Source organism: Medicago sativa, chromosome 2 (genome assembly GCF_051527215.1).
Source record: "Medicago sativa cultivar Bolivia chromosome 2, Bolivia_mono, whole genome shotgun sequence".
Taxonomy (NCBI): Eukaryota; Viridiplantae; Streptophyta; class Magnoliopsida; order Fabales; family Fabaceae; genus Medicago; species Medicago sativa.
The window spans coordinates 70,548,404-70,572,306 of NC_140750.1; the positions used below are offsets into that span (position 1 = coordinate 70,548,404).

General features: G+C 34.4%; 2 protein-coding genes and 1 long non-coding RNA gene across 3 annotated transcripts; all 3 read right to left on the reverse strand.

The window, feature by feature from the left end:
• Window positions 1-1,562: 1,562 nt before the first annotated feature.
• Window positions 1,563-2,598, reverse strand: LOC146950257 (uncharacterized protein At1g08160-like). The gene has a single exon (XM_085746196.1). It carries the CDS (start codon window positions 2,476-2,478, stop codon window positions 1,780-1,782), a length of 699 nt encoding a protein of 232 aa, XP_085602322.1. The 5' UTR covers window positions 2,479-2,598; the 3' UTR covers window positions 1,563-1,779.
• Window positions 2,599-4,864: 2,266 nt separating this feature from the next.
• On the reverse strand, window positions 4,865-5,721 carry LOC146950258 (uncharacterized). The gene is made up of 2 exons (XR_015027473.1): window positions 5,411-5,721; window positions 4,865-5,298 (listed from the first exon to the last, which is right to left on the reverse strand). It is a non-coding gene; the product is annotated as an uncharacterized LOC146950258 (long non-coding RNA).
• Window positions 5,722-16,436: 10,715 nt separating this feature from the next.
• LOC146950259 (uncharacterized) lies at window positions 16,437-18,701 on the reverse strand. Its single transcript, XM_085746197.1, has one exon. The coding sequence runs from the start codon at window positions 18,678-18,680 to the stop codon at window positions 16,437-16,439; it is 2,244 nt and encodes a 747-aa protein (XP_085602323.1). The 5' UTR covers window positions 18,681-18,701.
• Between the last annotated feature and the right edge of the window lie 5,202 nt (window positions 18,702-23,903).

The following is a 23,903-nucleotide window of genomic DNA, read 5'->3' on the forward strand; positions in this document are numbered from 1 at the left end:
CCTGTAGGCTGTACCACTACCATCCAGCAGTGAAACAGGACAACTCATGTCTGATACCCCTTGCCAAAGTACATTTCAAAAGTTCAGAAAATAGCAAAGCTAGCCTGTAACTGAATGGTTAACGCTTAACAGCATCGCTCAACAACAAATGTGTCTTGTTTAGAGCCAAAGTTCTTGGCTATTTTTTTTCAAAGGCAAAAAGGAATTTTATTTATGTACTTAATAAGAACAAGACATCCTATTTGGTAAGGAGTTACAACCATATGAACCATTTTGTAAATCCCCCAAGCATTTCCTTAAAATAAAATACCATGGCAATCAAAACTCGAAGTTCTTAAATAAGTACTCGATCAACGAAGGCCTGCCTATTGGATAATCAGAAAAACTCACATAACCCACTATATTCTTTTCTAAGGTGTAAGCAGAAGGTTGAACACGGATTTTTTTTCTTACAATGGACTGTAGCTGAAAAAGTAGAAAACTAAAAGTTGTTTCTTTTTGTTAGAATTTACACAACATAAAATGCATTTTTCCATAATTTTATCAATCTTATCCTTGCAAAAAAATGTGAAGGAACAGCTAAAACCAGAATTAGAAATGGACACTAAAACAAAAGGCCTTAATGTAGGATACTCGGAAACACTAGCAATAAAATAAAATAGCACTCCGTATATGTTCTTCTCTGAGGTGAAAGTAAAAGGCGAAATACAAAAATTTTCTTTCTTAAGATGATGGAGTGTAGCAGAAAAAGAAAAAGGTACAAATCCAAATAGTAAAAGGTGAAACCCAAAAATTTTCTTTCTTAAAGATGATGGAATGTAGCAGAAAAAGAAAAAGGTACAAATCCAAATTTAATTTTTTTTTTTTGTTAAAATTTACTCCAAACATAAAATGCATTTTTCATAATACTATCAACCTTCTTCTTGGAAAGAATGTCAAGAACAGCTAAAACCAAAACTAGAAATGGACACCAAGGTTCATTTATGATCTGCCAGTTCTATAATCTAACAGATAGGCTTCTTCCATTCTTTACCAAGTTCATTCTTTCAATTCAGTAAGAGATAAAGTTCAACTACTCAGAGTCTATACTAATTACTAAAATATGTAAAGCTTGGTGTGAAAAGGCTATGAGGCACAGACACTCAACTCCTGGGATTAGGAGTGCCCGGTGCCCCGGTGTCAGATACGTATCGTGTCCGACACCGTCATGACACAGATGATTACATTAAATTATGTCATTTTCTCAAACCATTATCGGTGTCGAGGTGTCCGTGTTTGTGTTTCATAGGACTGCTAAGTTCATCCATTCAAATAAAATAGCCTATATCATCATATTTAAACATTAACTACTAAAATAACCCCAATTAAGAATTTACACAATACAAACAATAATTTACATGGAACCATTATTTTCACAAGAGTGGTATCGATAATAATATCAAAGTCTATGATTGCTTTGTCATAATCTGAATAAGCCCAAAAATAACTTGTTAAGTAATTAGCCATTACAATTAGCAGCAGAATAGACCAATTCTTCAGTCAATGATCAATAAAAGTCAAGGTTCACAAAGCATATAAACTAACATAACACGTGAAAATTATATACAATCATAAACTAATCATCAATACTCAATTACGTATTAAAATCAAAACCCATAGTCATAAACCGCTAAAAACATTAATCACCAAATCCAATTTTCAAGCCTAGCTAGGGTTTCAAAAAAGGGAAAAAAAAACCTAAAACAAATTAAGCTAAACCCTTAAGCAATTGAATTCAATTCAAGTCCACACCTGACATTCTCTATTTCCACCAATCAATTCACCAGAAGTCGAATTCGACGAAATCCCAACATCAATTTTCCTGCACAAAACCTTCAAAATCCTCGTCCTAAACCTCCAAGAACCCGAACGAAACGAAGATTCAGCCACAATCTGTACATCAAACGGAACAGAACCTTTTGATCTATCACCATTAAGAGCGTCAACCACACGCGAATCAAGATAAGCGTTAACAGCAGAAAAAGTAGCATTAAGATTCGCTTCAGATTTGGTGTCCATTTTAAACGGAGCAAGATTGGATTCAGCGATGTAGTTAGAATGATAGAAGATTGAAGAACGGAGAGCGTTATAGTTAACGGAGAGTTTGTTATTACCGTTACGGACGTTAAAGGTGAGACGCCACGTGCCGGTGAGGGATTGGGAGGAGGTGTTGAAGGAGGAGAGGGAGAGAGTGGTGAGAGTGAAGGATGGGAGAGAAGGACGAAGGACAAGCCAGGTGATGACGAGGATTACGCCGAAGATTACGGCGAGGCAGATCATGGTGGCGAAAAAGGCGCGGAAGAAGGAGCGGGAAGCGAAGGAGCGAGGTGGGGGTGGGTTGTAGTATTGAGGGGGTGCAGCGTAGGGGTATTGAGGGGCGGCGCCGTTGTGGTTGTTGTAGGGTGGTGCGGCTGGGTAGCCGGTAGCGGGTTGATGCATAGTGTTGTTATTAGTGAAGTGTGTGAGTGAGTGAAAGAAAAAGAAGAGAATAATGAAGAGAAGAGAAGAAGACTGTGACGTTTTATTAGGTCACTTTTTTCAAATATGGAATGTTGTGGGGAGTTAAGGAATTTTTAATTCTTGCAACAATAAAGGAATACGAGTTATTACAAACGCGTCAAATTACTTGGTAATGAAGGCTCTAGGTAATTTGAAATTTGGCTTGGACGTAAGAAGAGTCTTTTTTAGCGTAAACTCGGGTCATTTGCGTACAATTTATGAACACTAATTATTCAATTCTTGTGAAACTCGTTAATTTTTCTAAAGAGTTTTAACGTTGTTGTACACTGAAAGTTAGATTTGAACTCAGACTTTAGGTAATTTGCAATTCGGCTAGGACGTAATAGGAGTTAGGAAAGAAAGAAAATTGAAAGCAAGTTATTTTGGAAAAAAAATATATTTAATGGAGTTTATTAATTACTTAAACTCAATTACTTGATTATCTTGATACTAATTTTGGTATCTTGCATAGAAGATTAATGTGTACTATTAATTTATTTATGGGTCCTGCTAACCAGTGTCCCCTGAGCACTGGTTAAACATAATATAAAAGGGAATTATTATCATAAAATTAAACTGCTTTTGATTTATTATAAATTAATTACATAAGTTCAATGCATTAACTACTATATAATTTTCTTTTTCGTATCCTTAACCAGTGCCCCGAGGCACCGGTTAGCATTTCCCTTTATTTATCTTAGAATGAAACTCAACTCAGGTTCTTCTCAAACTTGTTGTTCAATTTTCTTTTATAAGATTTTTGTTCAATCTTGTTTTTGATAAAAAAAAAAAAAAAGTAATACTTCTAATACGTTTATATCGGGGTAAATTAATTGCTATGTTGTTAATTGTTATGAATGGATCAGAAAATAATTTGTAATAAAAGTGTTAAAGACTAATTTAAATTTTATTTTTGTTAGAGATTAAATTTGGTCATGAGAAAATTTTGAAGAATAAAATTGTTTCATTACTCTTTATTTTAAATGGTGAGGAATTGATCATGAGTTAAGGATTTTTTTTTAATTCTTGCAACAAGAAATTGTAGTTTATTTTTTTTCAGAGGAAGGAACTGAAGTTACTATAAACACGTTTATTTTACTTTTTAAAGAAATAAACGCGTTTACATTATTAATATAAATTTAACATAAAGAGATTGTGTCTTGGTTCAAGATGGAGAAGATTTTAAGACTTGGCATTTACAAACGTATAGACATTTTCCTCAGTTCAAACGAGGACCTTTCGAATATAAGATACGTTTTTTGTTTGTCTGTTAATCCTTCAAAATTCGCTTAGAGTCTTTTAACCTCATAAGTTCATCTAAAAGGTAAATAAAGTATAGGGAATTACTTTTTCCTCGCGCGCTCTATTTTTTTCAAAAATGCCTTTGAGTTTCCGGATTTTATAATCCGGAATGGTGTTTTCTTTTGTTAAAGGGTGAAAAAATGAGTAAGGATTTTTCCGGATTTTGTAATCCGAATACTTCAAAAAATAGGGCACGTTACATGATGTTTCCGGAATACATAATCCGGAAACCCCCTAAACACCTTTTTACAAGATAAAACAGTTCGGATTATATAATCTGAACTGTATCAGCACAAATTCTAAACATGTTTGTAACACGGATAGGTATTTTAAGGACAATATTACTCTTTCTAACTCTCATCCTTTAGTTTTTGGGTCATTGTTACCCGTTCTTAGTCAAAAATCGGGTTTTCGAGCTACTTGATCGGATTGCTCTGAAACTTCCCCAGAAAATCAGAAAAAATTAAAGGACCATGACTCCCCCTAGAAGGGACTTCATATGGGATTCCACCCCTCAAAATCCAAAATTCAATCGTTTAGACCCTTTTTTCATTTTTTTTAAATTTTTCATATTCTCAGAAAAATCCGAAAAAATTTGCATTAGTTTGATTTGATTTTTAGAATTTTTTGGTGTCATTTTTATATTTTTATGATTTTATTTGACAGGTTTTTAGCATTTTTTACTTAATTTTTTTGTTGTTTTTAAAAGCAGAACTCAAAACTGCTGAAATGTGAGAGAGTCTGATGGCTAATTATACATAAGAATTGTCCGGATTATAAAATCCGAAATAGTAAACATGAATCCGGATTTTAAAATCCGAAATGCACAGGGGCATTTTTAAAATTTTTACAGCGCGCGGGAGAATGTCATAGGGTGGGAAAAGTAATCCCCTAAAGTATAATCAAGAATTGGTCCACCTATAAATGGAAACTGGTTAATTTTAGTTTGGACCAGTGGATGTTGGGGTTCAACTTGGACCAGTTGAATTCTGGCCTTTGATATAATATTAGTTAATATACACAGTTGTGATTGTTTGTCCACTACCTGATGTCCAAGTTAGATACAATCCAAGCCTATTCTAAGACCACCCGCACAATAGTACTGTTGTCATATTTTTATCTTATTTATGTATTACAATATCAATATTAATTAAAAAAAATTCTTCGTCAAATCTTCATCTTCAACAGCCACATACACATTCGTCATCTTCATCTTCAAATCTTCATCACCACCATCACGTTATATCATCATCACAACTAATTTGTTTACACTTGCAACTAAACTTCACCACAACTCTGTTTTTAGTGAATCTTTCATGAATCAAATTTTATCCATTCTCTTCATAGCAAGCGCTATTGTTTTGGAATCATGGTTCGATAACCATAAAAAAATTCAAAACCATGGCTTCAGGACAAGAAATTACAGATTTGGGTTTTATAGATTTCTTACATTTAATTCTGCAACAAATAGAAATAAAAAAGATATGAGCTTTGCATGAAGCAATTTCAAATATGAGTTTTTACTAAAAAAATTGAATCTATGGCTTCCAAGTATAGCTTTGGCCACTACCTTTTCCTATTCTCTCATCGTCATTCAACAATTTCGTTTTCCACATCAACTTTCCCTTGCTTGTGATGTTTGCTACAAACAGATATGAGTTTAATGAAGTTTGATGTGAAGATTTTTTGGGACTTTATGGGTAAGTTCTTGACTTTTTTCTTCGTTAAGTAGAATATTGGTGATGAAAACTGATGAGTTTGACAAACAACAAGAGCACTTAGTGAATCCAATAACTACCTTTTGAGGATGGTGTTCTAATTTTAGACTTGGGTTGAGTTTTAAGGGTGTTGACGATGGATTGTGATGAATCTATTGGTAGTGTTGTGGTGAAGATGGAGGAAGTTATTTTAATTGATTTTTAATGTATAAATAAAATAATTAATAAATAATAACTTTGTAAATTAAATGAAGAAAAGAGTTTGCTAGTGTGTTGTTGGCTTATAGGGTGTATGGTATGGGACAACTGAAACACAACCTATGATACCGGGTAATTTCACTGGTTCAAGTTGGACCAAAACATATACTGGTCCAAACTAAAGGGACCCATGGAAACTTATCAATCATGTGAACCCAATTACTTGTCGGATCTATCTTTTTACTACTAGATCAAATTTTTGGACTTATAAAATTTTGGTATGTTGCATAGGAAATAAACGCGTACAATTTATTTCAGGTGAGGACAAAGTTGATCATGCTTGTAGAGCTGTAGTCTAGGATTAAACGACTAGGAAGACTCGGTTGAAATTGGATTTAGTTTTGGCCTGCACCAAAAACATATAGCTTTCCAACTTTGGCATTTCTTGTTTGTTCGGTTTTGAAGAGGTGAAGTGGTATTTATTCCCACAACATAGAGAGAAAACAAGTTCACAACCAATGCAAAAAGAACCTACAGGTGTATTTTAGACATTAATTAGTTTAGTATAATTAAAGATTTTCGCAAGACAACCAATGCAATATTGATTTAGACAACCTTTTTTTGCTTTTTTTTCAAGAAGTAGACAACCTTATTAATGATCATATTAAGGTTGTGATCGATAATGATCATATTTAGACATAGTGCAATTAAAAAACACTCAGTCCAGTGCACAAAATAATGTTTGATCTGAAGAGAGAAAAAGGGACAAACAATCAAACATTTGCACTAGCAGGAATAATTTACCATAAAATATAAGGATGAAAGTTGTGCAATTAATTTTAGAGGGATTCTTGGTTTTTTTTTTTTATTAAGATTCTTGGGCTTTTTTAAAGAGTGTTTGACACAATAAAAAATGTTATCAACATACTTTTTAACACACTTTTTTTTTTTTAAATTCACATGGGTTCTATAAAATCATATGAGTCTCGTATTAATTTTAACCAATCAAAAAAATTGTGTGTAAGAATGTGTGTAACATTTCCCTAGACACAATTATTACCACGAAAATGGTGATGTACTTTCTTTCAAAAATAATATAAAAATAAATTTAGTAACCGTTGGTGTGGGATTGATCGAGAGAAATATTTATTTAAGTACAACCTCAAATGAAAAATGGTTGGATACACACACATAAATAAATAAATTAAAGAGAAAATGATTAGATGATACGACTAAATTATTTTAGTTTTAATTTTTTTATTTATGTGTGAGTTCAAACATTTTTCAATTGATGATCATATTTAGACTTTAACTGCTTAAATGCTCCAATTAATTAAGGATTCTCGCAAGACAATCAATGGAATCATTATTTTCATAAGGCCGGGATTCATAATGATAACCAAACCCAGAGCCGGCCAACCACTAAATGAGACCTAAAGCAAACTTCAAAACAAGACCTTCAAAACAAAGCTCATTCTATTGCTTTTCATTATCGATTTTATGATTGGTGTCATAACCCTTTTCTTTGTCTGGGGATTGGTTAACCACTATTTTAACCGTTAACACTCTTTTGTAATTATTGGCTATCCTTTTTTGCACACCTTGTGCTGAAGGGATAGTCTGTTGGTTTATAATATTCCATTTTGATTTCTTCAAAAAAAAAAGACCTTTTATATATATTGCTCAAATTATTTACTTTTGTTTAAATTTTATTTTTTTTAGTATTTTAAGACGCAAAAAATTATCATAATCAACTTCATTTAGATAGTATTTTATTAATATTAGTTTTGAAAAATTTTGTTCAGTCAAAACGATTGTTACAAGAGTTTTTTTTTTCTTTTTGAGGATTTTTTTTTGGTAAAATATATTATACTGTTACAGGAGTTGTTAACTTCTCTACTTCTCAAACCCTAGCCGCCACCCCTTTCTTCTTCTTCTTGTCAGAGGGGTGATTAAGGGTCAATTTTGACCCAAAAATCACCCCTCCGAATTGTTTTTCCTTCTATCCTAATTGAATAAATGATTTCACATATTTTCTGTTTTCTTTCGTTTGTTTTTGTGATTTCGTCTTCTCTGAACAACTCTGTTTGTTTTGATTTCCCGTCTTTGTGCGGTGTGCTTTTGATTTTCCGTCTTAGTGCGGTATTTATTTGATTCAGGTTGAAAGATTAACTTTGAGCAAGTGCAGATCCGATCAATGACAATGACTTTGGCGTCATCAACGTTGCAGATCCGGAGACACGGGTATTTCGGAGACTCGAATATAGTCATACTAGTCATATTTGTAGGCATAGATACTTTGCCGTTTTATGCTATTAACATGGATGTTGTGAGTTTGTTCACAGATTCATTCTTTTTCTTTTTAGCGAATTTGGATTTGTATTGTATCAATGTACTCTATCAATTTGAATGAATGAATATCGTTTACTTTTGTAAAAAAAAAAAAACAATATTCTATAAACAATAAAAGCCTTTGAAAAAAAAATCAAGTCTTGTGGCATAAGGCTTGAATCTTGTAAGATTGTTTCTTTATTCTAAAACCACTATTTGATTATGATTTTCTTCTTTCTTATTTCACATAGTATGGTTTGTTTAGGGTATGTTTGTTTCAAGTTTACCAAATTTATTTATTCGAATAACATTCCTTGGACATAAAGACGAGAATTTTATTCCAAGATATTTTTAAAAAAAATGTTTGCTTAACATTATAATATTCTCAGGAACCCTAAAAATAGGGATTATAATAAGTAATTACACATGAATTTGTTCCCATCTTCATGGGAACTTTATTCCCACAATTTTCTTTGGGAAAAAATTTTCTATTCCCAAGAATGTTTTATACCCGGTAATAAAATTTAGTAAACTTGTAACAAACATAGTCATGTATATTTCTATCATTTTATTCCTAGGAATCTACGAATATAACTTGAAACAAACGTACATCCTGCAAGATTATTTCCTTATTTTGTGACTAAATATTCCACATAGTATGGTTTGTTTACTTTAAGAATCCTGCAAGATTGTTTCCTTATTTTGTGACTAAATATTTCATTATAATTTTCTTATTTCTTATTCATTATATTTTAGCTCTTTTTATATTTGATATATTTATGGCAATGAAAAAATAAACAAGGGATTTAGAATTTAAATTTCATTTGGATATATATTTTTTGTTCATTGTTGTTTCAAATGGATTAGACAAATGAAACATATATTATTGTAAACCAGAAGTTTACAAATCATGTATGTAATGTTGATTCTATATATAACAATCCCTAAAGGATTTGCTCAAATAATGTTTTTTTATTGATCATTTATGATATACTCAAGGAACAGTAAAACTATTGAAGGCTTCTAATGAACGTACTGTTACATGAAGGAACAAAGTTACACATTGAGATTACATTATATTTCTCTAAGGCTCATGATTTTTTTTTTAATGAATTTAGAGATATAATATTGTTGAGATCACTCTTAGTTTAATTTGGTACGAGGTTTTAAGTGGTTTGGCGTGAAATTGATGTTGTCGGGGAATCTATTTATTCTGCTCCAAACTTTTAGCTCTCTTGTCAAGCTTTGTGAAAGGGTCAATCTTCAGTCTTTTGGTGGTTTAAACCGAAATATGTTACATTTGAATTTGATTACCAATTTATCAAGCTTAATCCTATTTTCTGCTTATTTGTTGTTATTTAATGTGGTTTGTTTCTTCTGTTTTTTTTAATGAATTTGATTTGTTTTTTTGACAGAAAATAACTATCTCATTTCATTAATAAGAACATCTTGAATACAATCAGGTAATATAGTGAAATCTTGGATACTAGCATACAACGTGGCCGCCCTAGCAAGTCTATGAGCAACCAATGAATTTGATTTGTTGTATGTTAAATTACTAGTATTTGCCCCGTGCAACGCACGGGCAAAAAGCAGTATATTGTAGTGCATTGAATTGTTGACACTTAACACAACAACAAAATACATAGATACATTGTCATTCATATATATATATTTGAATATATAGTTATCTTGTAAGTACAACCCAACCTTGGATAATGATTGACCTTGACTTTTGTTTATTGTCATAACAAAGCATAAAGAAATGGGGAATTGCCTTCTTGAGAATTTGAATGGAAATCTTGAATATGGGGGAACCAAATCCATCTTTGAAATTAAGACCTTTTGACCTATACTCTTGCCAATAATTACAATGGCAATAATGATATTTTTTCCAAGATGGTTAACTTGCAAGTGTGTTCCATTACATAAACCACTTGCTTGATCAATAGTCATTTACAATAGTCATATTTATAGTTAGAGTAATTATAAATCAAAAAAATACCATCTTTTATAGTTATGGTCACCTTACAGCCCCCCGTGTCGTTGGGGGCTAGATTGAGAAAATATCATAAAGAATGATGATAAGAAATATTTATATCAACTAACACAAAGGCTACATAAAACCTTATAGCCCCCCCCCCCCCCCCCCCCCCCCCCCGTGCAGCGGCGAAGCTCGCAAAAAATTTATGCAGGGGTGTTTACGTTGGATTTTCGTAAACAACCGCTGGTTTACACATGGTAACTTGCAAGATCAACCAGTAAATCTTAGGACATATTGTGTTTGTTCTTGTTGTTAGAAATTCTGTGTTTTGGTGTCGAAAATATAAGAAATACAATAAAAACAATCGAATTCAATCCACTTGAACTCAATCGAACTTAACAAAGTAAAGTGCAAGAACACTTAAAGAAAAAAGGGTAAATTGCATTGATTAAATAAGAGTTGGTACACAGATTCATACATTGCAACTTGTGACTCGTTTCTCGCTTCCATACGGATACTTTGAGTGTAAGTTTGTATGATGGAATTGTGTCCCGTTTTTCCTATGAAAAACTACTATTTATACTAAGTCTAGAAATAACTACACTTCTTTGAAATTCAAACTACAACTGCCACAAGTCGACAGTTTTACTTATTTGAAAACAAACTTAAAATACAAACTGACTTAAAGAATAACCGTTGATAACCACCTTCGAAAACTGCTTTATCGAAGTCTTCTACCATCTTCGAACCCATATTTGCTTTCAATACAACACTCTGTTCGAATCTTCTTTAAATCTAGGTCAACTATACTTTGACCACATTTATTACAGCTAGTAAAATATATTGGCTAACAAATTGCCCCCCAGAAACGCCATTTTCGATTTCACCGAAGAAGAAAAAGACGTTTTTGAAAAAAAAAACTAACATTCTCCATCGAAATGAATGATGTCAGTATTTAATTCAAAACTAATTCAAATTTCCTTTAAATACTGACCCCACAATCTTAGTTAGTGGGCCACGTTCTCTAACATTGGAAAAGGCAACACTTTAATGGTAAAACTGTCAAAATAAGATCTTGACATGTGTCATGATCAAAGGTCCATATAAAAACAAACTCACCTTTACTCTTCTCACTTTTCACCATTTCATTTTCACTTTCACTGTTCCTCTTCTCCGCCAAAAATTTTCTCGAAGAAAACACTTTGAATTTTCTGCAACTTCTACCTTTAACCACGAAATCTTCACTATTCATCAAATTCTCACAAAAACACTTAAACAATGACGAACGCAGCAGGAACTTCTCATGTGAATCGCGAAGAACCCATTGATTTTACTAAAGAAATCGCCAGTGCTGCTCCTGCTTTTATGAATGAACCAGAGATCAATGAAGCTGAAAAAGCTATCTGGAAAACCCAGGTAATCATCCCTTGTACTGATACTCCACATGCATTCTTAGGCCCCATTTCTCTAGAACCTGAAACTCCAGAGATTAACTCTCTTTTCCCATGCATCGAAACTCAACCTCCTTTAATTTTCACAAAAGGTCCTTTTGACCTAAGTTTTGTAAAATCCAAAATTAGGACTGAACCAAAAACTTATCCAGAATACATTGCTTGGTTAGACAAAGTTCAAAAACAAAAGGGACAATTCTGGAAGGAGAAAGGGATTTTTGATCTCATCCAAATATCTCGATATGGTCCAAAATACCATAATGAATTGATATTTGCTGCTTTACATTTTTGGAACCCATCGAACAACAGCCTTCACTTGAAATGTGGAATGCTCACTCCTACCCTTTTAGATGTGGCTGGCCTTACTAGCTTAAAACCAACTGGATACACCTTTAATCCAGATGTTACCACCTCTCAATACTCAGTAAATTTCGATAGCCCTGCCTATGGTTTGTTTATAGCTAACAACCATGATACCGAATGTGCTGAAGTATCTGCAGATGAACATGTAGCTTTCTTGACCTACTGGTTATCTATGCATGTTTTTTGCTCAAGGTCAATACAAGTCCCTAAGAAATTCATGTGTCTAGCTAGTCAATTACATGAAGGAACAGATATCTGTTTAAGCAAACTGATTCTAGGTTCTTTGTATGAAACCCTTAACCATACAACTAATAATCTTAGAGATTATCCCCAAACTGGTGGGAATTTAGTTGTATCAGGACCCATATGGTTGTTCCAACTATGGCTTTTAGCCATTTTTGGATCAAAACTTGCTTCGATCCTACCTTCCTCTTACACATCAGCATACTCAGACAAGACCACTGAAGGTATAGGCTTAGCTATGTTTCACCCCGATGGGAATAAGTCTTCACAACAACTTTTTGAGAATGCTTATGAAACCCTGCTTGATTGTCCCATTTTCACCCCTATGATGGCACCATTTACCACTAGGAAATATGGACCTAACTGGTTCAAAGAGGACTTTCCCACTACTTCGAAAGCAGCCAACAAAACAGAAATCAATGCTATATGGGAAGCTTATTTGACCCCTACCTATCTATCTAGCAGACTTACACCTGGTAGTCCTTATGGAGTATATGGTTATCAACCTAACCATGTAGCTAGACAGTTTGGTATGGTTCAATCGAAACCCAGCTCTTTGTTCAAAAGTATAAGTGAATGGAAAATTCCTCTGATCGAACCTGTGTGGAAATCCATAATTCAAGCCAGGAAAACAACTGTGTTCGAGCCTACATATTTCTCAACATCATTTGCATGCTCTGAAGCATTCTTTCGATGGTGGCGAAATTATTACACACGCCAATCCAATCGAGGGAATCCTGATGAATTGCTGCCTCAACTGACCAGTACTTTTCACACTTTGCAGAACAAAGACAAGAAGACTAGAGGTACGCACATTAAAGAAATTCAGCAATTTCAAAGATATTATCAAACAACATATGACCCTTTACATCCAAAGAGGACAGTATATTATGCTGCTCAAACTCTGAGAGATAAAGTTCGAGAAAAAATTCCAGAAACAATTTTTCCCCCTGGAACACCCAATAAATATCTTTATGTTTTAGAAAAGAAGATGAAACTAGCAAAACTTCCATCTTGTAATCTTGCTTTGGCCTTTAGGCCACCATACCCAAAATGGTTACTTTATAATTTCAAATTCCCACAAAATAATTTAGTAACCTATGCTAAATGCCATTTATACCAATATAATGGTGAACTTGGCTATGAATTATCCCAAGTTCGAATCGAAACTCCCAGTATCATGGGTATGATTTTTCTTTTACTAAAATATATTAATACTATTTTTAGAAGAAATAGTACTTATCTGTATAATCACATATTTCAGCTTTGCCTTTAACTCCAGGAGAAGCAAAGCTCGATGATGCCAGCACCCAGAACACTTCGAAAAGCAAGTCTGACAAGAAGAAAAAGAAAGCTTCCCAAACTAAAGAAGTTGAATCGAAGAAATCTGAGACTGCATCAAAGGAACCTTCTAAATCAAAGGAACCCAAAGTGAAAACAACTTCATCAAAAAGATCTTCTAGATCAAAGAACAAGAAAGAACAAGCAACTGTCGATCTCTCTGATGATGATATCAAGGTGGAGATAACTAAAGAACAGATTGAAGCTTCCAAAGTAACACTTCCCAAAGTCCATACTGAAGGAAGAAGGAAAAGAAAACAAGAACAAATTTCACTTGTCCAAGAAAAGGAAGTCGAAGTGGAAGCTTCTGAAGGTTCTCCCCCCATCTCACCATCTAAACCATTCAAACGTCTTCGAAAGACTTCTCATTCTAGTGCTCATTCACATGTTGGTGATAATGGTTCGAAGGTATTTTATCAAAACCATATTTTATACGCAATGTTTCTAAGTATCTTGTTTTAAGCATTGATCTTATTCTTTTTAGGGTATCGAACAAGAACAAACTAATCCATCACAACATGGGCAAGTTCTTCCTTCTTCGAAGACCACTTCACCAATTGCTGAAGACAAAGAAGATGAGCATGATGATGCTAGCAGTCCAGAAGGTCTTAAAGTGGATCCTCCTCAACAACAACAAACAGAAACACCCACTGATGACTTGGTAAATGATGAATCACTCAACAATGATCAATCTTATTCTGCACCCACCCTTGGAGGTAATGTATCAAACTTTGCTACTGAAGATACAAACATAACTACTCGACAAAATGCTCCTGGTGATGCAGAAATGATTGCTCAACAAGATACCCCTATGATCGATCTAGAAGAAATCGATCGATTGGCCAAAGATGATCCTTTCAATGCCTTTGCCTTGATAGCTAAGAGTAATACTCTTTTCTCAACTAGCACTGGCCAAACTTCTGATTCATCCAAGGGAAATCCCTCTGAGACTTCAAAGAACAACCTGCTAGCAGAATTTCAAAAGAAGATCATCGAAGCCAGCTTGCTAGAGTTGATTGAAAAAGATGCTGGAGCTCTTGCTGAAATCAGGAGTTTATTTGAAAAACTTGGTGCTCTCCCAACTGGTTGGAAATTTCGAAACCTGTTTAATTATCTTGAACCAATGTTGGAGAGTGCTAATCAAAACTTCCAGAAGAGGAAAACTGATCAAGCTCAAATGGCAGAGAAGAAAGCGCATCATGATCGAATTGTAATCGAACTGTCATCCTTCCAAGAGAAATTTAAAACTCTTCAGCAAGAAAGAAACAATGCGAAGCAGCAAGTGGTTGACATCGATGCCAAAATTAAAGAACTGGAAGCTCAAAAAGCTGAAATTTTGGCTAAGGATGAAGCCAGAAATCGAGAAGCCAATGAAGCTATTAACAAATTCAAGCTCTCCAAGGAACTAGAGTCTACCATTGCTCAACTTGCAAGTGACAACCATGCTCTCGATACTCAACTGGCTGAATACAAGAGCCAAATCGAGAAACTCATCTCATCATTTGAGATTTAGTTCTGTTTCTATTTTATTCTCTAAGACTTTTATTTTATTTCAGCCTTATCGAATATCTTGGTCTGTAATGTCTTTATAACAATTCGTGGACCATTTTCTATTTCGAACGACAATTTCTTTTCAATCATCGAAATTCCTTTCTTATTTTCTTATATCGAATTTAAATTTTATTTAAATCCAAATAAGATTGGAACAATTTCCAAGACATTTTAATGATGAGGAAACAAAAAAGTAACTTTTTTGTTTAACCCAACAAGTTAAACTTGCCTAGGAAGTTGAAAAGAAATAAAACAAATAAATGACCTTTTAACACAGATTAATCCTTTTTTTTTTTTTAAAAAAAAAAAAAACCTTTAAAACTTCCCTCAGGTTACGAAGTTAAGTAACCATTGGCCATCGGAATAACTGTTCCCACGTGTCATCATCTTCAAAGCAAGAAGAACCGTTTGATTAAGCCACTTCTTTCAACTTCCCTCCACTATAAATATGATTTTCCTTTTTATAAAAATCACTCTTTTCTTTGTTTCGTCTTCGTCTGAAAAATCCTTCTTACTCAAAGCTTTTTCTTTCTTAAATCATCATGACCACCATTGATAATCTGAGTGATGATCTTTTAGTCAAGATTGCTGCAAAGATTGCTGCTCAAAGCAGGAAAGATCTTTTCGCTTTTCGCCATACCAATAGCAGGCATTGGCGCGTCAGTGAGGATTCTGAAGTTTCTAGGGCTTTTGGAAATGATGTCCTCTACTTCCTCTACGACCCCAATGAATGGTACAACAATGCTATGGTGGCTCATTCTAAGTTTGCTTTTAAACTTAGACTCTGGAATCATGGCAACGCCATGTTCTGTATTCTTCGAAGCACTCAACACATGTTGGATGCTAATCCAAACATTGAAGAAATAAAACGCCTCCTTACTACTGCTATCAACGCCACTGGCTCTCTGAGTGCAAGGTACTACCTTCTTCTCATCAATGAGCTCTCCATGCCTATGCCAGAAAACATCCTCGAAAACTTCGAAGATCTTGCATGGACACATCGATTGGCAGAATTTCGAAGCGACATTTTGGGAGGAACTTCAACTTATCGATTTCGTTGTCCTTGGTGGAATAGGCCCATGCCTATTTGGCTTACTAGGCGTCGTTTTTGCAACAACTACCACAACTGTGCAGGAGATGGGAGAATTGGAGGTTGGTATTCACTTCTACCTGGGCCAGATCATGAATACTACTTGGTCAATGCTTGCTTCAAGTGTCGTCTCGATACAGAAATTCGCTGGTTTCTCGATCGTTTTGGGATTGTAACTGAATGGTGAAAACCATCTTTAAATGCTTTTAGTCTTTAAGTACTTTGTGTTTTCTTTTGTAATGGTTTTTCCATTTTAAGCATTTCGATGTGACCAGCCCATCAGTTGGCATTTTTAAATTAATGCCAAGTTTTTATTTCGAATCAAATTACTCTTGTGTAATTTTAATTTCTTGTAACATCGGTTTATATTTTTTCAAATATTTACCGTTTATGCGTATAATTCTCTGATCTTCTTGTAATTCTTCGATCTCATACGCATTATTCGAAAAAACTCTTAGAATTTTCCATGGTCCTTCCCAACTAGGAGACCATTTTCCTAAACATCGATCCTTTTTATCCATCGGCAAGATAACTATCCAAACTAAGTCCCCTTGCAGGAATAATTTCGATTTAACTCTTTTGTTATAGGCTTTTGCTATTCTTTCTTTTTGCTTTGTAAGCACTTCTAAAGCCATTAATCTTTCTTCATCAATATCTACTAATTCATCCAACATCATATCCAAATACTGATTTGTTGGAATTTCGATTTGTCTTTGAATTCGAGTAGATTGAAGTAAGATTTCTGTTGGCAATACAGCATCATGGCCAAATGTTAATCGAAAAGGAGTAGTATTTATAGATTCTTTAGGAGAAGTTCGAACTGCCCATAAAGCTTCATAAAGAAACTCATGCCATTCTTTGGGTTTTTTCTTTTGGCTAGCTTTTCTTTTGATTATAGTAATCAAATTCTTATTTGCTGCTTCTACCTGACCATTTGCCTGAGCATAATATGGTGCTGAAGTCAACAACTTATATCCTATTTCTTCAGCAAATTTTACCATCTTTCGACCAGTAAATACAGATCCTTGATCCGTAGTAATAGTTTCTGGTATGCCAAATCTATAAATAATAAATTTTTGAATGAAGTTTATAACTTCATCTTGAGTAACATCTTTTAGTGGAACAGCTTCTATCCATTTAGTGAAATAATCTATTCCAACCAAAATATATTTGTAGCCTTTGGATGACTTAGGTTTGATTTCCCCAATTACATCTAAAGCCCATCCTCTGAATGGCCAAGGTTTCACTATTGAATGTAATTCACTAGCTGGTACTTTTTGAATTCCAGCATGTTCTTGACATTCTTTACAACCTTTAGCAAAGTTTATGCAATCTTTTAACATGGTTGGCCAATAAACACCTTGTCGAAACAAAAGCCATTTTATTTTATGGCCTGCTTGATGTGTACCACAAGCACCACTATGAGTATTCGATACAGCCAAATATGCTTCTGCTTCACTAAGGCATTTAAGTAAAACTCCTTCTGGAGTCTTTTTAAATAATTCATTGCCTATTATCACATAACTCAAGGCTCTATACTTGACTTTCCTACAAGTTGTGCCATCTGGATCTTCCAAAAAATTGACTATGGGTTTTCGCCAATCATTATCATCCAAATTGTTAATGACCAAAATTTCAGAAAATTTTTCACTCTGAAGGTATCCTTGAGATGCTTCCATGCCCCCAAGTTTTGGTCTTAACAATTTGTTAGGCACAATATCTATCGAATTACGCTTTGTTTTAATTTCAATAACCTCTTGCTCTTGTTCCTTCGAAAGTTTGTACCCAGAAGCCAATTGAGCTAAATCATTAGCTTCTTGATTTTCTGCTCTAGGAACATGTTGAACTTCAATTTGAGCAAAATGTTTAAGTAATGCATTAACTATAGTGTAATACATTATCAAAGTTTCTTTGAGGCATTTATATTCTTTTGTTATTTGCTTTATTACTAATTCAGAATCACCTCTAATAATTAAACATTTCGCCCCCAGTTCAAGCAAAATCTCTAAACCATTTATTAAGGCTTCATATTCTGCCTCATTATTCGAACAATATTGGCTAATTCGAAATTTATATTTGGTTACCTCATTTGTTGGTGAAACAATAACTATACCTATTCCAGAACCATTTTTATGACTAGACCCGTCGAAATATAATGTCCATGGAAATGTTTCGATGCCCCCAGTCACAGGTTCTTCAATGGAATGATCAGCAATAAAGTCAGCCACTATTTGGCCTTTCACAGTTTTCAAAGATTGATAAGCTAAAGAATATTCTGTGAGTGCCAAAGCCCATTTACCAACTCTACTATGCAGAATAGGTTTAGATAACATGTGCTTAATAATATCGAAATGGGAATAAACATAAACATCAAAAGGCTTTATATAATGCTTAAGTTTCATACATGAAAAATATAAACAAAGACATAATTTCTCACTAGGATGATATCTTGTTTCAACATCACTTAAAACTCTACTAAGATAATAAATGGCTCTTTCTACACCATTTTCATCCTCTTGTGCTAACATACTCCCTATAGTTCTTTCAGATGATGCTATGTATAACTTCATCTTTTTGCCTTTCAACAAAGGTGAAAGAATAGGAGGATTAGATAAATATGACTTTATGTCTTCAAATGCCTTTTGGTGTTCAGGCTCCCATCTAAAAATTTCCTCTTTCTTTAATCGAAGTAATGACGAGAATGCTTGCGCTCTGCCACTTAGATTAGAAATAAATCTTCTGAGGAAATTTATTTTGCCTAATAAAGACTGCAACTCTTTTTTGGTAGAGGGTGCTTTAGCCTCCATTATAGCTTTAGTCTTATTTTGATTGATTTCGATGCCCTTTTTATGGACAACAAATCCTAAAAAATCACCTGCACAAACACCAAACGCACATTTTAATGGATTCATTTTTAATCCATATTGTCTCATCCTTTCGAATGATAAACGTAAATGTTCTAAGTGTTTGTTTTCAGAAGATGATTTCACAACAATATCATCAATGTAAATTTGCATAAAATCTTCAATAAAATCATGAAACATTGAATTCATTGCTCTTTGATATATAGCACCAGCATTTTTAAGACCAAATGGCATTACTATCCACTCATAACATCCTAATGCCCCTGGGCATCGAAATGCTGTTTTAGAAACATCTTCTTCAGCAATAAATATTTGATTATAACCTGAATAACCATCAAGCATACTCAAATATTCGAAACCTGCTGCAGAATCTACCAACATTTCTGCTACTGGCATAGGATATTCATCTTTAGGAGTGGCGAGATTTAAATCTCTAAAATCAATACAAACTCTTATACTTCCACTTTTCTTTTTAACAGGAACTACATTAGCTAACCAATCAACATACCTTGCAGGTCTGATGAAGCCACATTTGAGGAGTCTTTCGATCTCTTCTTTTATTTTTGGTAGAATCTCTGGTGCAAACCTTCTTGGAATTTGCTTCACTGGTTTCTTGTCTGTCCTGATTGGCAATTGCAACTCTACTACCTTTCTACTCAAACCAGGCATTTCATGATAATCCCAAGCAAAGCAATCCTTGTAATTTTTCAACAGCGCCACAATTCGATCTCTGAAGCTCTTAGGAATCTTTGAACTTATGTATGTTGGTCTTTTTACAGAACCATCTCCTATATCCACTTCTTCAAGAGGATCTTGGGCCTTCATTTTTATTGTAGATCCCATTGGATCTTCTTCAAAACCCAAAGGTTCATCATCATAAATACAGTCTAATTTTTTATCATCAATGAGGTCATCAGAATTATTTTCTACTGAAGCATCGAAGACCTCTTCTTCTTTGGCTGTTTCAGCCAAATCGAAGTTTTTCTCGGCTACATAAGCCGTAATCTTTTCCCATATGCTGGGCTCAACCATCGATCAATTATTGATATCCCACCCAGTTGGTGAGATTCCATTTGCTGAATATTCTTGGTCATCAGTAACCCTCTTGTACGAAGTACTTCTTGTCTTCAGCAAATCTTTTTCCTTTACAGGTATCTTCTCATGGCAATCTTCATTGTTCACCACTACGAAGTCATCATCGAATGCAGTTTTCCAACGAAAACCCCATTCTAGTGCAAGTTTTACAAAGAATTTTTCTTCTTTAGTCATAGAACTTGATGCATCATTTTCCATGAATGGTGCAATATATTGAAGCTGTTTGTCAAAGTTCTTTTTGTTGATATCTTGATTATCAACTTCAGCTTTGAAATAATAACTCTGATCAGCCTCAATATTCTCTACCAAACCATCTTTCCTCCAAATCACAATCCTTTGATGCATTGTAGAAGGAACTGCACCTACAGCATGGATCCATTCCCTTCCTAATAATGCATTGAAATTGGCTTTAGAAGGAACTACCAAAAACACAGTTGCTCTGGTTATGCTTCCTACTACCAATTCTAGTTCGATAGCACCAAGAGATTGTCCAGTAGAGCCCTCATAATTAGTGAGCACTACATTATGTGGTTTCAAATCACATTCAGAAATACCAAGTTTCCTTAGAAAAGATTGTGGTAGGAGATTAACAGTAGCACCACCATCTACTAACACTTTGTTAATTCCAACACCATTTAACTTAGCTTGAATAAACAAAGGCTTTAAATGAAGCTTCATGCTATCATCAGGTTTCTCGAACACTGCATGTTGATCTTCGATGCAACCATTATTCATAACATAATAACACAGAGGCCTATGACGAGCCATTTCCTCAGTGAAATCACATTCATCATCATGATTGGTCTTCGAAGATACATCATACGCATATTCAATTGGTAGTACAGAAACCACACATATAATGTCAAGACTTGGTTCAGAATCTGAAAAAGTAGAAGTTAGAATATCATCATCCCCTTTGGGGATGTTTAAAGCAGAAGATAATGGCGGGAAAATTCTTTCAGTAGCTGTTTTTTAACCATTTCGAAAACTATTGGTTGTTTTCCCTTACTTTTGTCATCATTAGTGACATCTTTCAAAACTCCTTCCTTTTTCTGGCGTTGAAAACGGCGCCATTGAGTTCTAGTCATAGGATTCTTACCTTTATAGTTATTTTTGTAAGCATACTTGTTAGGATTAGAACTCTCCGGTTGGTCCGGAACTTTGACAGCTCTTTTTACCCATTTTGTTGGTGGTGCTGGAGGCGCAGAATGACCAGTTTTCTTGCCCCCAGAGAAAACCCAAGTATCAATAGGAGATTTCGATGAAGGAACAAACGTCTTCTTATGATTCTTCACTTGATACTTCTCTGAAGTTTTCATCTTGTAAGGAACACCTCTTTTGTTAAAGCCAAATTTAGAACGGTTCTCGAACCACCCTCCTTTACGTTTTGTTTGAGGTTGATATCCTTCAACTGCTTTTGCAGCTTCTTTATCTAACACTGCACTGCATCGAGGACAAAGCATAGCATTGGTGTTAGATATTTTACATCGGTTTAAAAAATCAACCAAATCTTCTTCAGCCTTTGGATATGCTTTCTCCATTTCCTTGGCCAATTGATCTTCAGTAACCACTGGCTCTTCAATTTGATGGTCCTCAGTAACCATTTATGTATCAATATTATCTGAAATTTCCACCATATTGATAGAAATACCAGCAAACATGGATTCTGCCACATTGGCAGAAACATCAGCAAACATGGACTCTGCCTTTTTCATAGGATCTCCATCCACTTGCTGTTTTGATTTCTCTCCAAATTTCAGCCTCCCTTCGTCAAGAGCTTTTTGTACAGAATCCCTGAAACGAGTACATCGAGATAAGTTATGACCTAAAAAACCATGGAATTTACAAAATCCTCTTTTCTTCCTTTGTTCCAAAGGAGGCAACTTCATATTAGGTGGCACTAATATTATGCCATCATTAACTAAAAGATCAAAGATTTCATCACTTTTAGTAATATCAAAAGTATAAGTTTTAGAAGGATATTTGTCACTCTTGGGATCTTCAGGATTTTTTCCATTGGATGGCCTCAACATTTTACAAGCATATGGAGGTCCATCTTTTAATTCTGCTAGGTTTATATCATTGTCTTCAATGATATCTAAACCCCAATCGAATTCGGATTCACTATCTCCTGTTTCTATATAGGCAATTTTTTCCTTTTTAGGAAATTTGTTATGAGTTCTAGTTTTTTCAGCTTTAAGTCTTTCAACTTGTCGAACTCTGTCTGCCAATTGGGCCATGTCTCTTAGGTACTGGGTATCTAATTTCTTTCGAACAGAATAATCGAGGCCACCAGCAGCCATTTCGACCAATTCATATTCTGGAACAGAAGTAAAACATCTAGCCTTAAGGAGACGAAACCTATTGAGATAATCATCGATTGTCTCATGACTTTTACGTCGAACACTGGCCAATTCTTTCAAACTAATCTTAGATTGACCCATGTAAAATTGTTCATGAAAGGCTTTTTCTAATTGGTTCCAACTATAAATTGAGTGAGGAGGTAAAGTTGTAAACCAAGTAAAAGCATTTTTTGTCAAAGAACTTGGGAAATATTTCATTCTCAAATTTTCATTTTCTGCAATATTTCCTGCTTCCATGAGAAACCTAGCAATGTGTTCGACAGTAGATTCATTAGTTTCTCCAGCAAATTTGGTAAACTTCGGAATTTTCCAATTTCTAGGCAATTCAGCGTCTAAAACATACTCAGACAAAGGAGACACAAAATTTGGTCTATGTAAACCCATATTCAAACCATTTTGGGCTAACAAAGCCTCGACAATACCCGCTATATTATTCTGACCATCGAAATTGTTTCGACGGGCTTGTAAAACCACTTGATCGGCATCTTGGTTTCTGTTAACCAAAATGGGTTGTCTTTCAGGTTCTGCCTGAACTTGTGGTTGTACTACTTGTGGTTGGACAATATTTTCATGATTTCGAACCACTGGTTCATCAGCAATTATTTCAATTGCCCTCAAATTTCGATTTTGAGGCAATTGGGTATTTTGGATTGGTGGAGCGCCAAAGAAATTGGCAATTCTTTCCATTTGATCAGACAACCGTTGATAACTAGTATTGGTGTCTCGAATTAAAGGATTTATGACAGTACCAATTTGTTGGGTCATCATATTAACCATATCATGATTAGTTTCTTCCATAGTTTGCCTAATGGCAGCCATAGAAGCGTTGGTTAAATTTTGTTGGGAACTTCTATATGTTGTAGATATCCCAGGACCAAAAAGTTGTGGTAATGATACATTTAAATTCTCTGAAAACATATTACCACTAGTTTGTAAGCCTTGCATCAATGATGATGGCATACCATATGGCATTGATCTATGATCCCAAACTCCTTGAATAGAAGTATTATTTGGATAATCATGGGAAGTTTGGGTAACCATCGAAGGTATGGCTTGAGAAATTACTGTGGCCATCGAAGACATGGCCTGAGACGATGTTTGAGTGACTGTATTACTAATCGGAACAGCCTGTGATGTTCTAACATTCCCTGGGGATGAAACATCATCTTCAACCGTCACTTGATCCACATCTTCATTTGAAGATGTTGGATTTGTTTTCTTTTGGTTGTTAGCGCGTGTCATATTAAGAAGCAATTTCTTGTTTCTTAATTGCATACACAACAAAACAAACCAGAATTAAAAGAAACTCTAACAAAAACTATAAACAACAAAAAAAAAAAACACAAACAGTCCCACTGGGCGTGCCAATTTGTTTACGTTGGATTTTCGTAAACAACCGCTGGTTTACACATGGTAACTTGCAAGATCAACCAGTAAATCTTAGGACATATTGTGTTTGTTCTTGTTGTTA

What these genes read in the sequence shown, in the direction of transcription:
- LOC146950257 (XM_085746196.1), bottom strand. Translation starts at nt 2,478, where the DNA reads ATGCATCAACCCGCTACCGGCTACCCAGCCGCACCACCCTACAACAAC.
- LOC146950259 (XM_085746197.1), bottom strand. Translation starts at nt 18,680, where the DNA reads ATGAAGTTATACATAGCATCATCTGAAAGAACTATAGGGAGTATGTTA.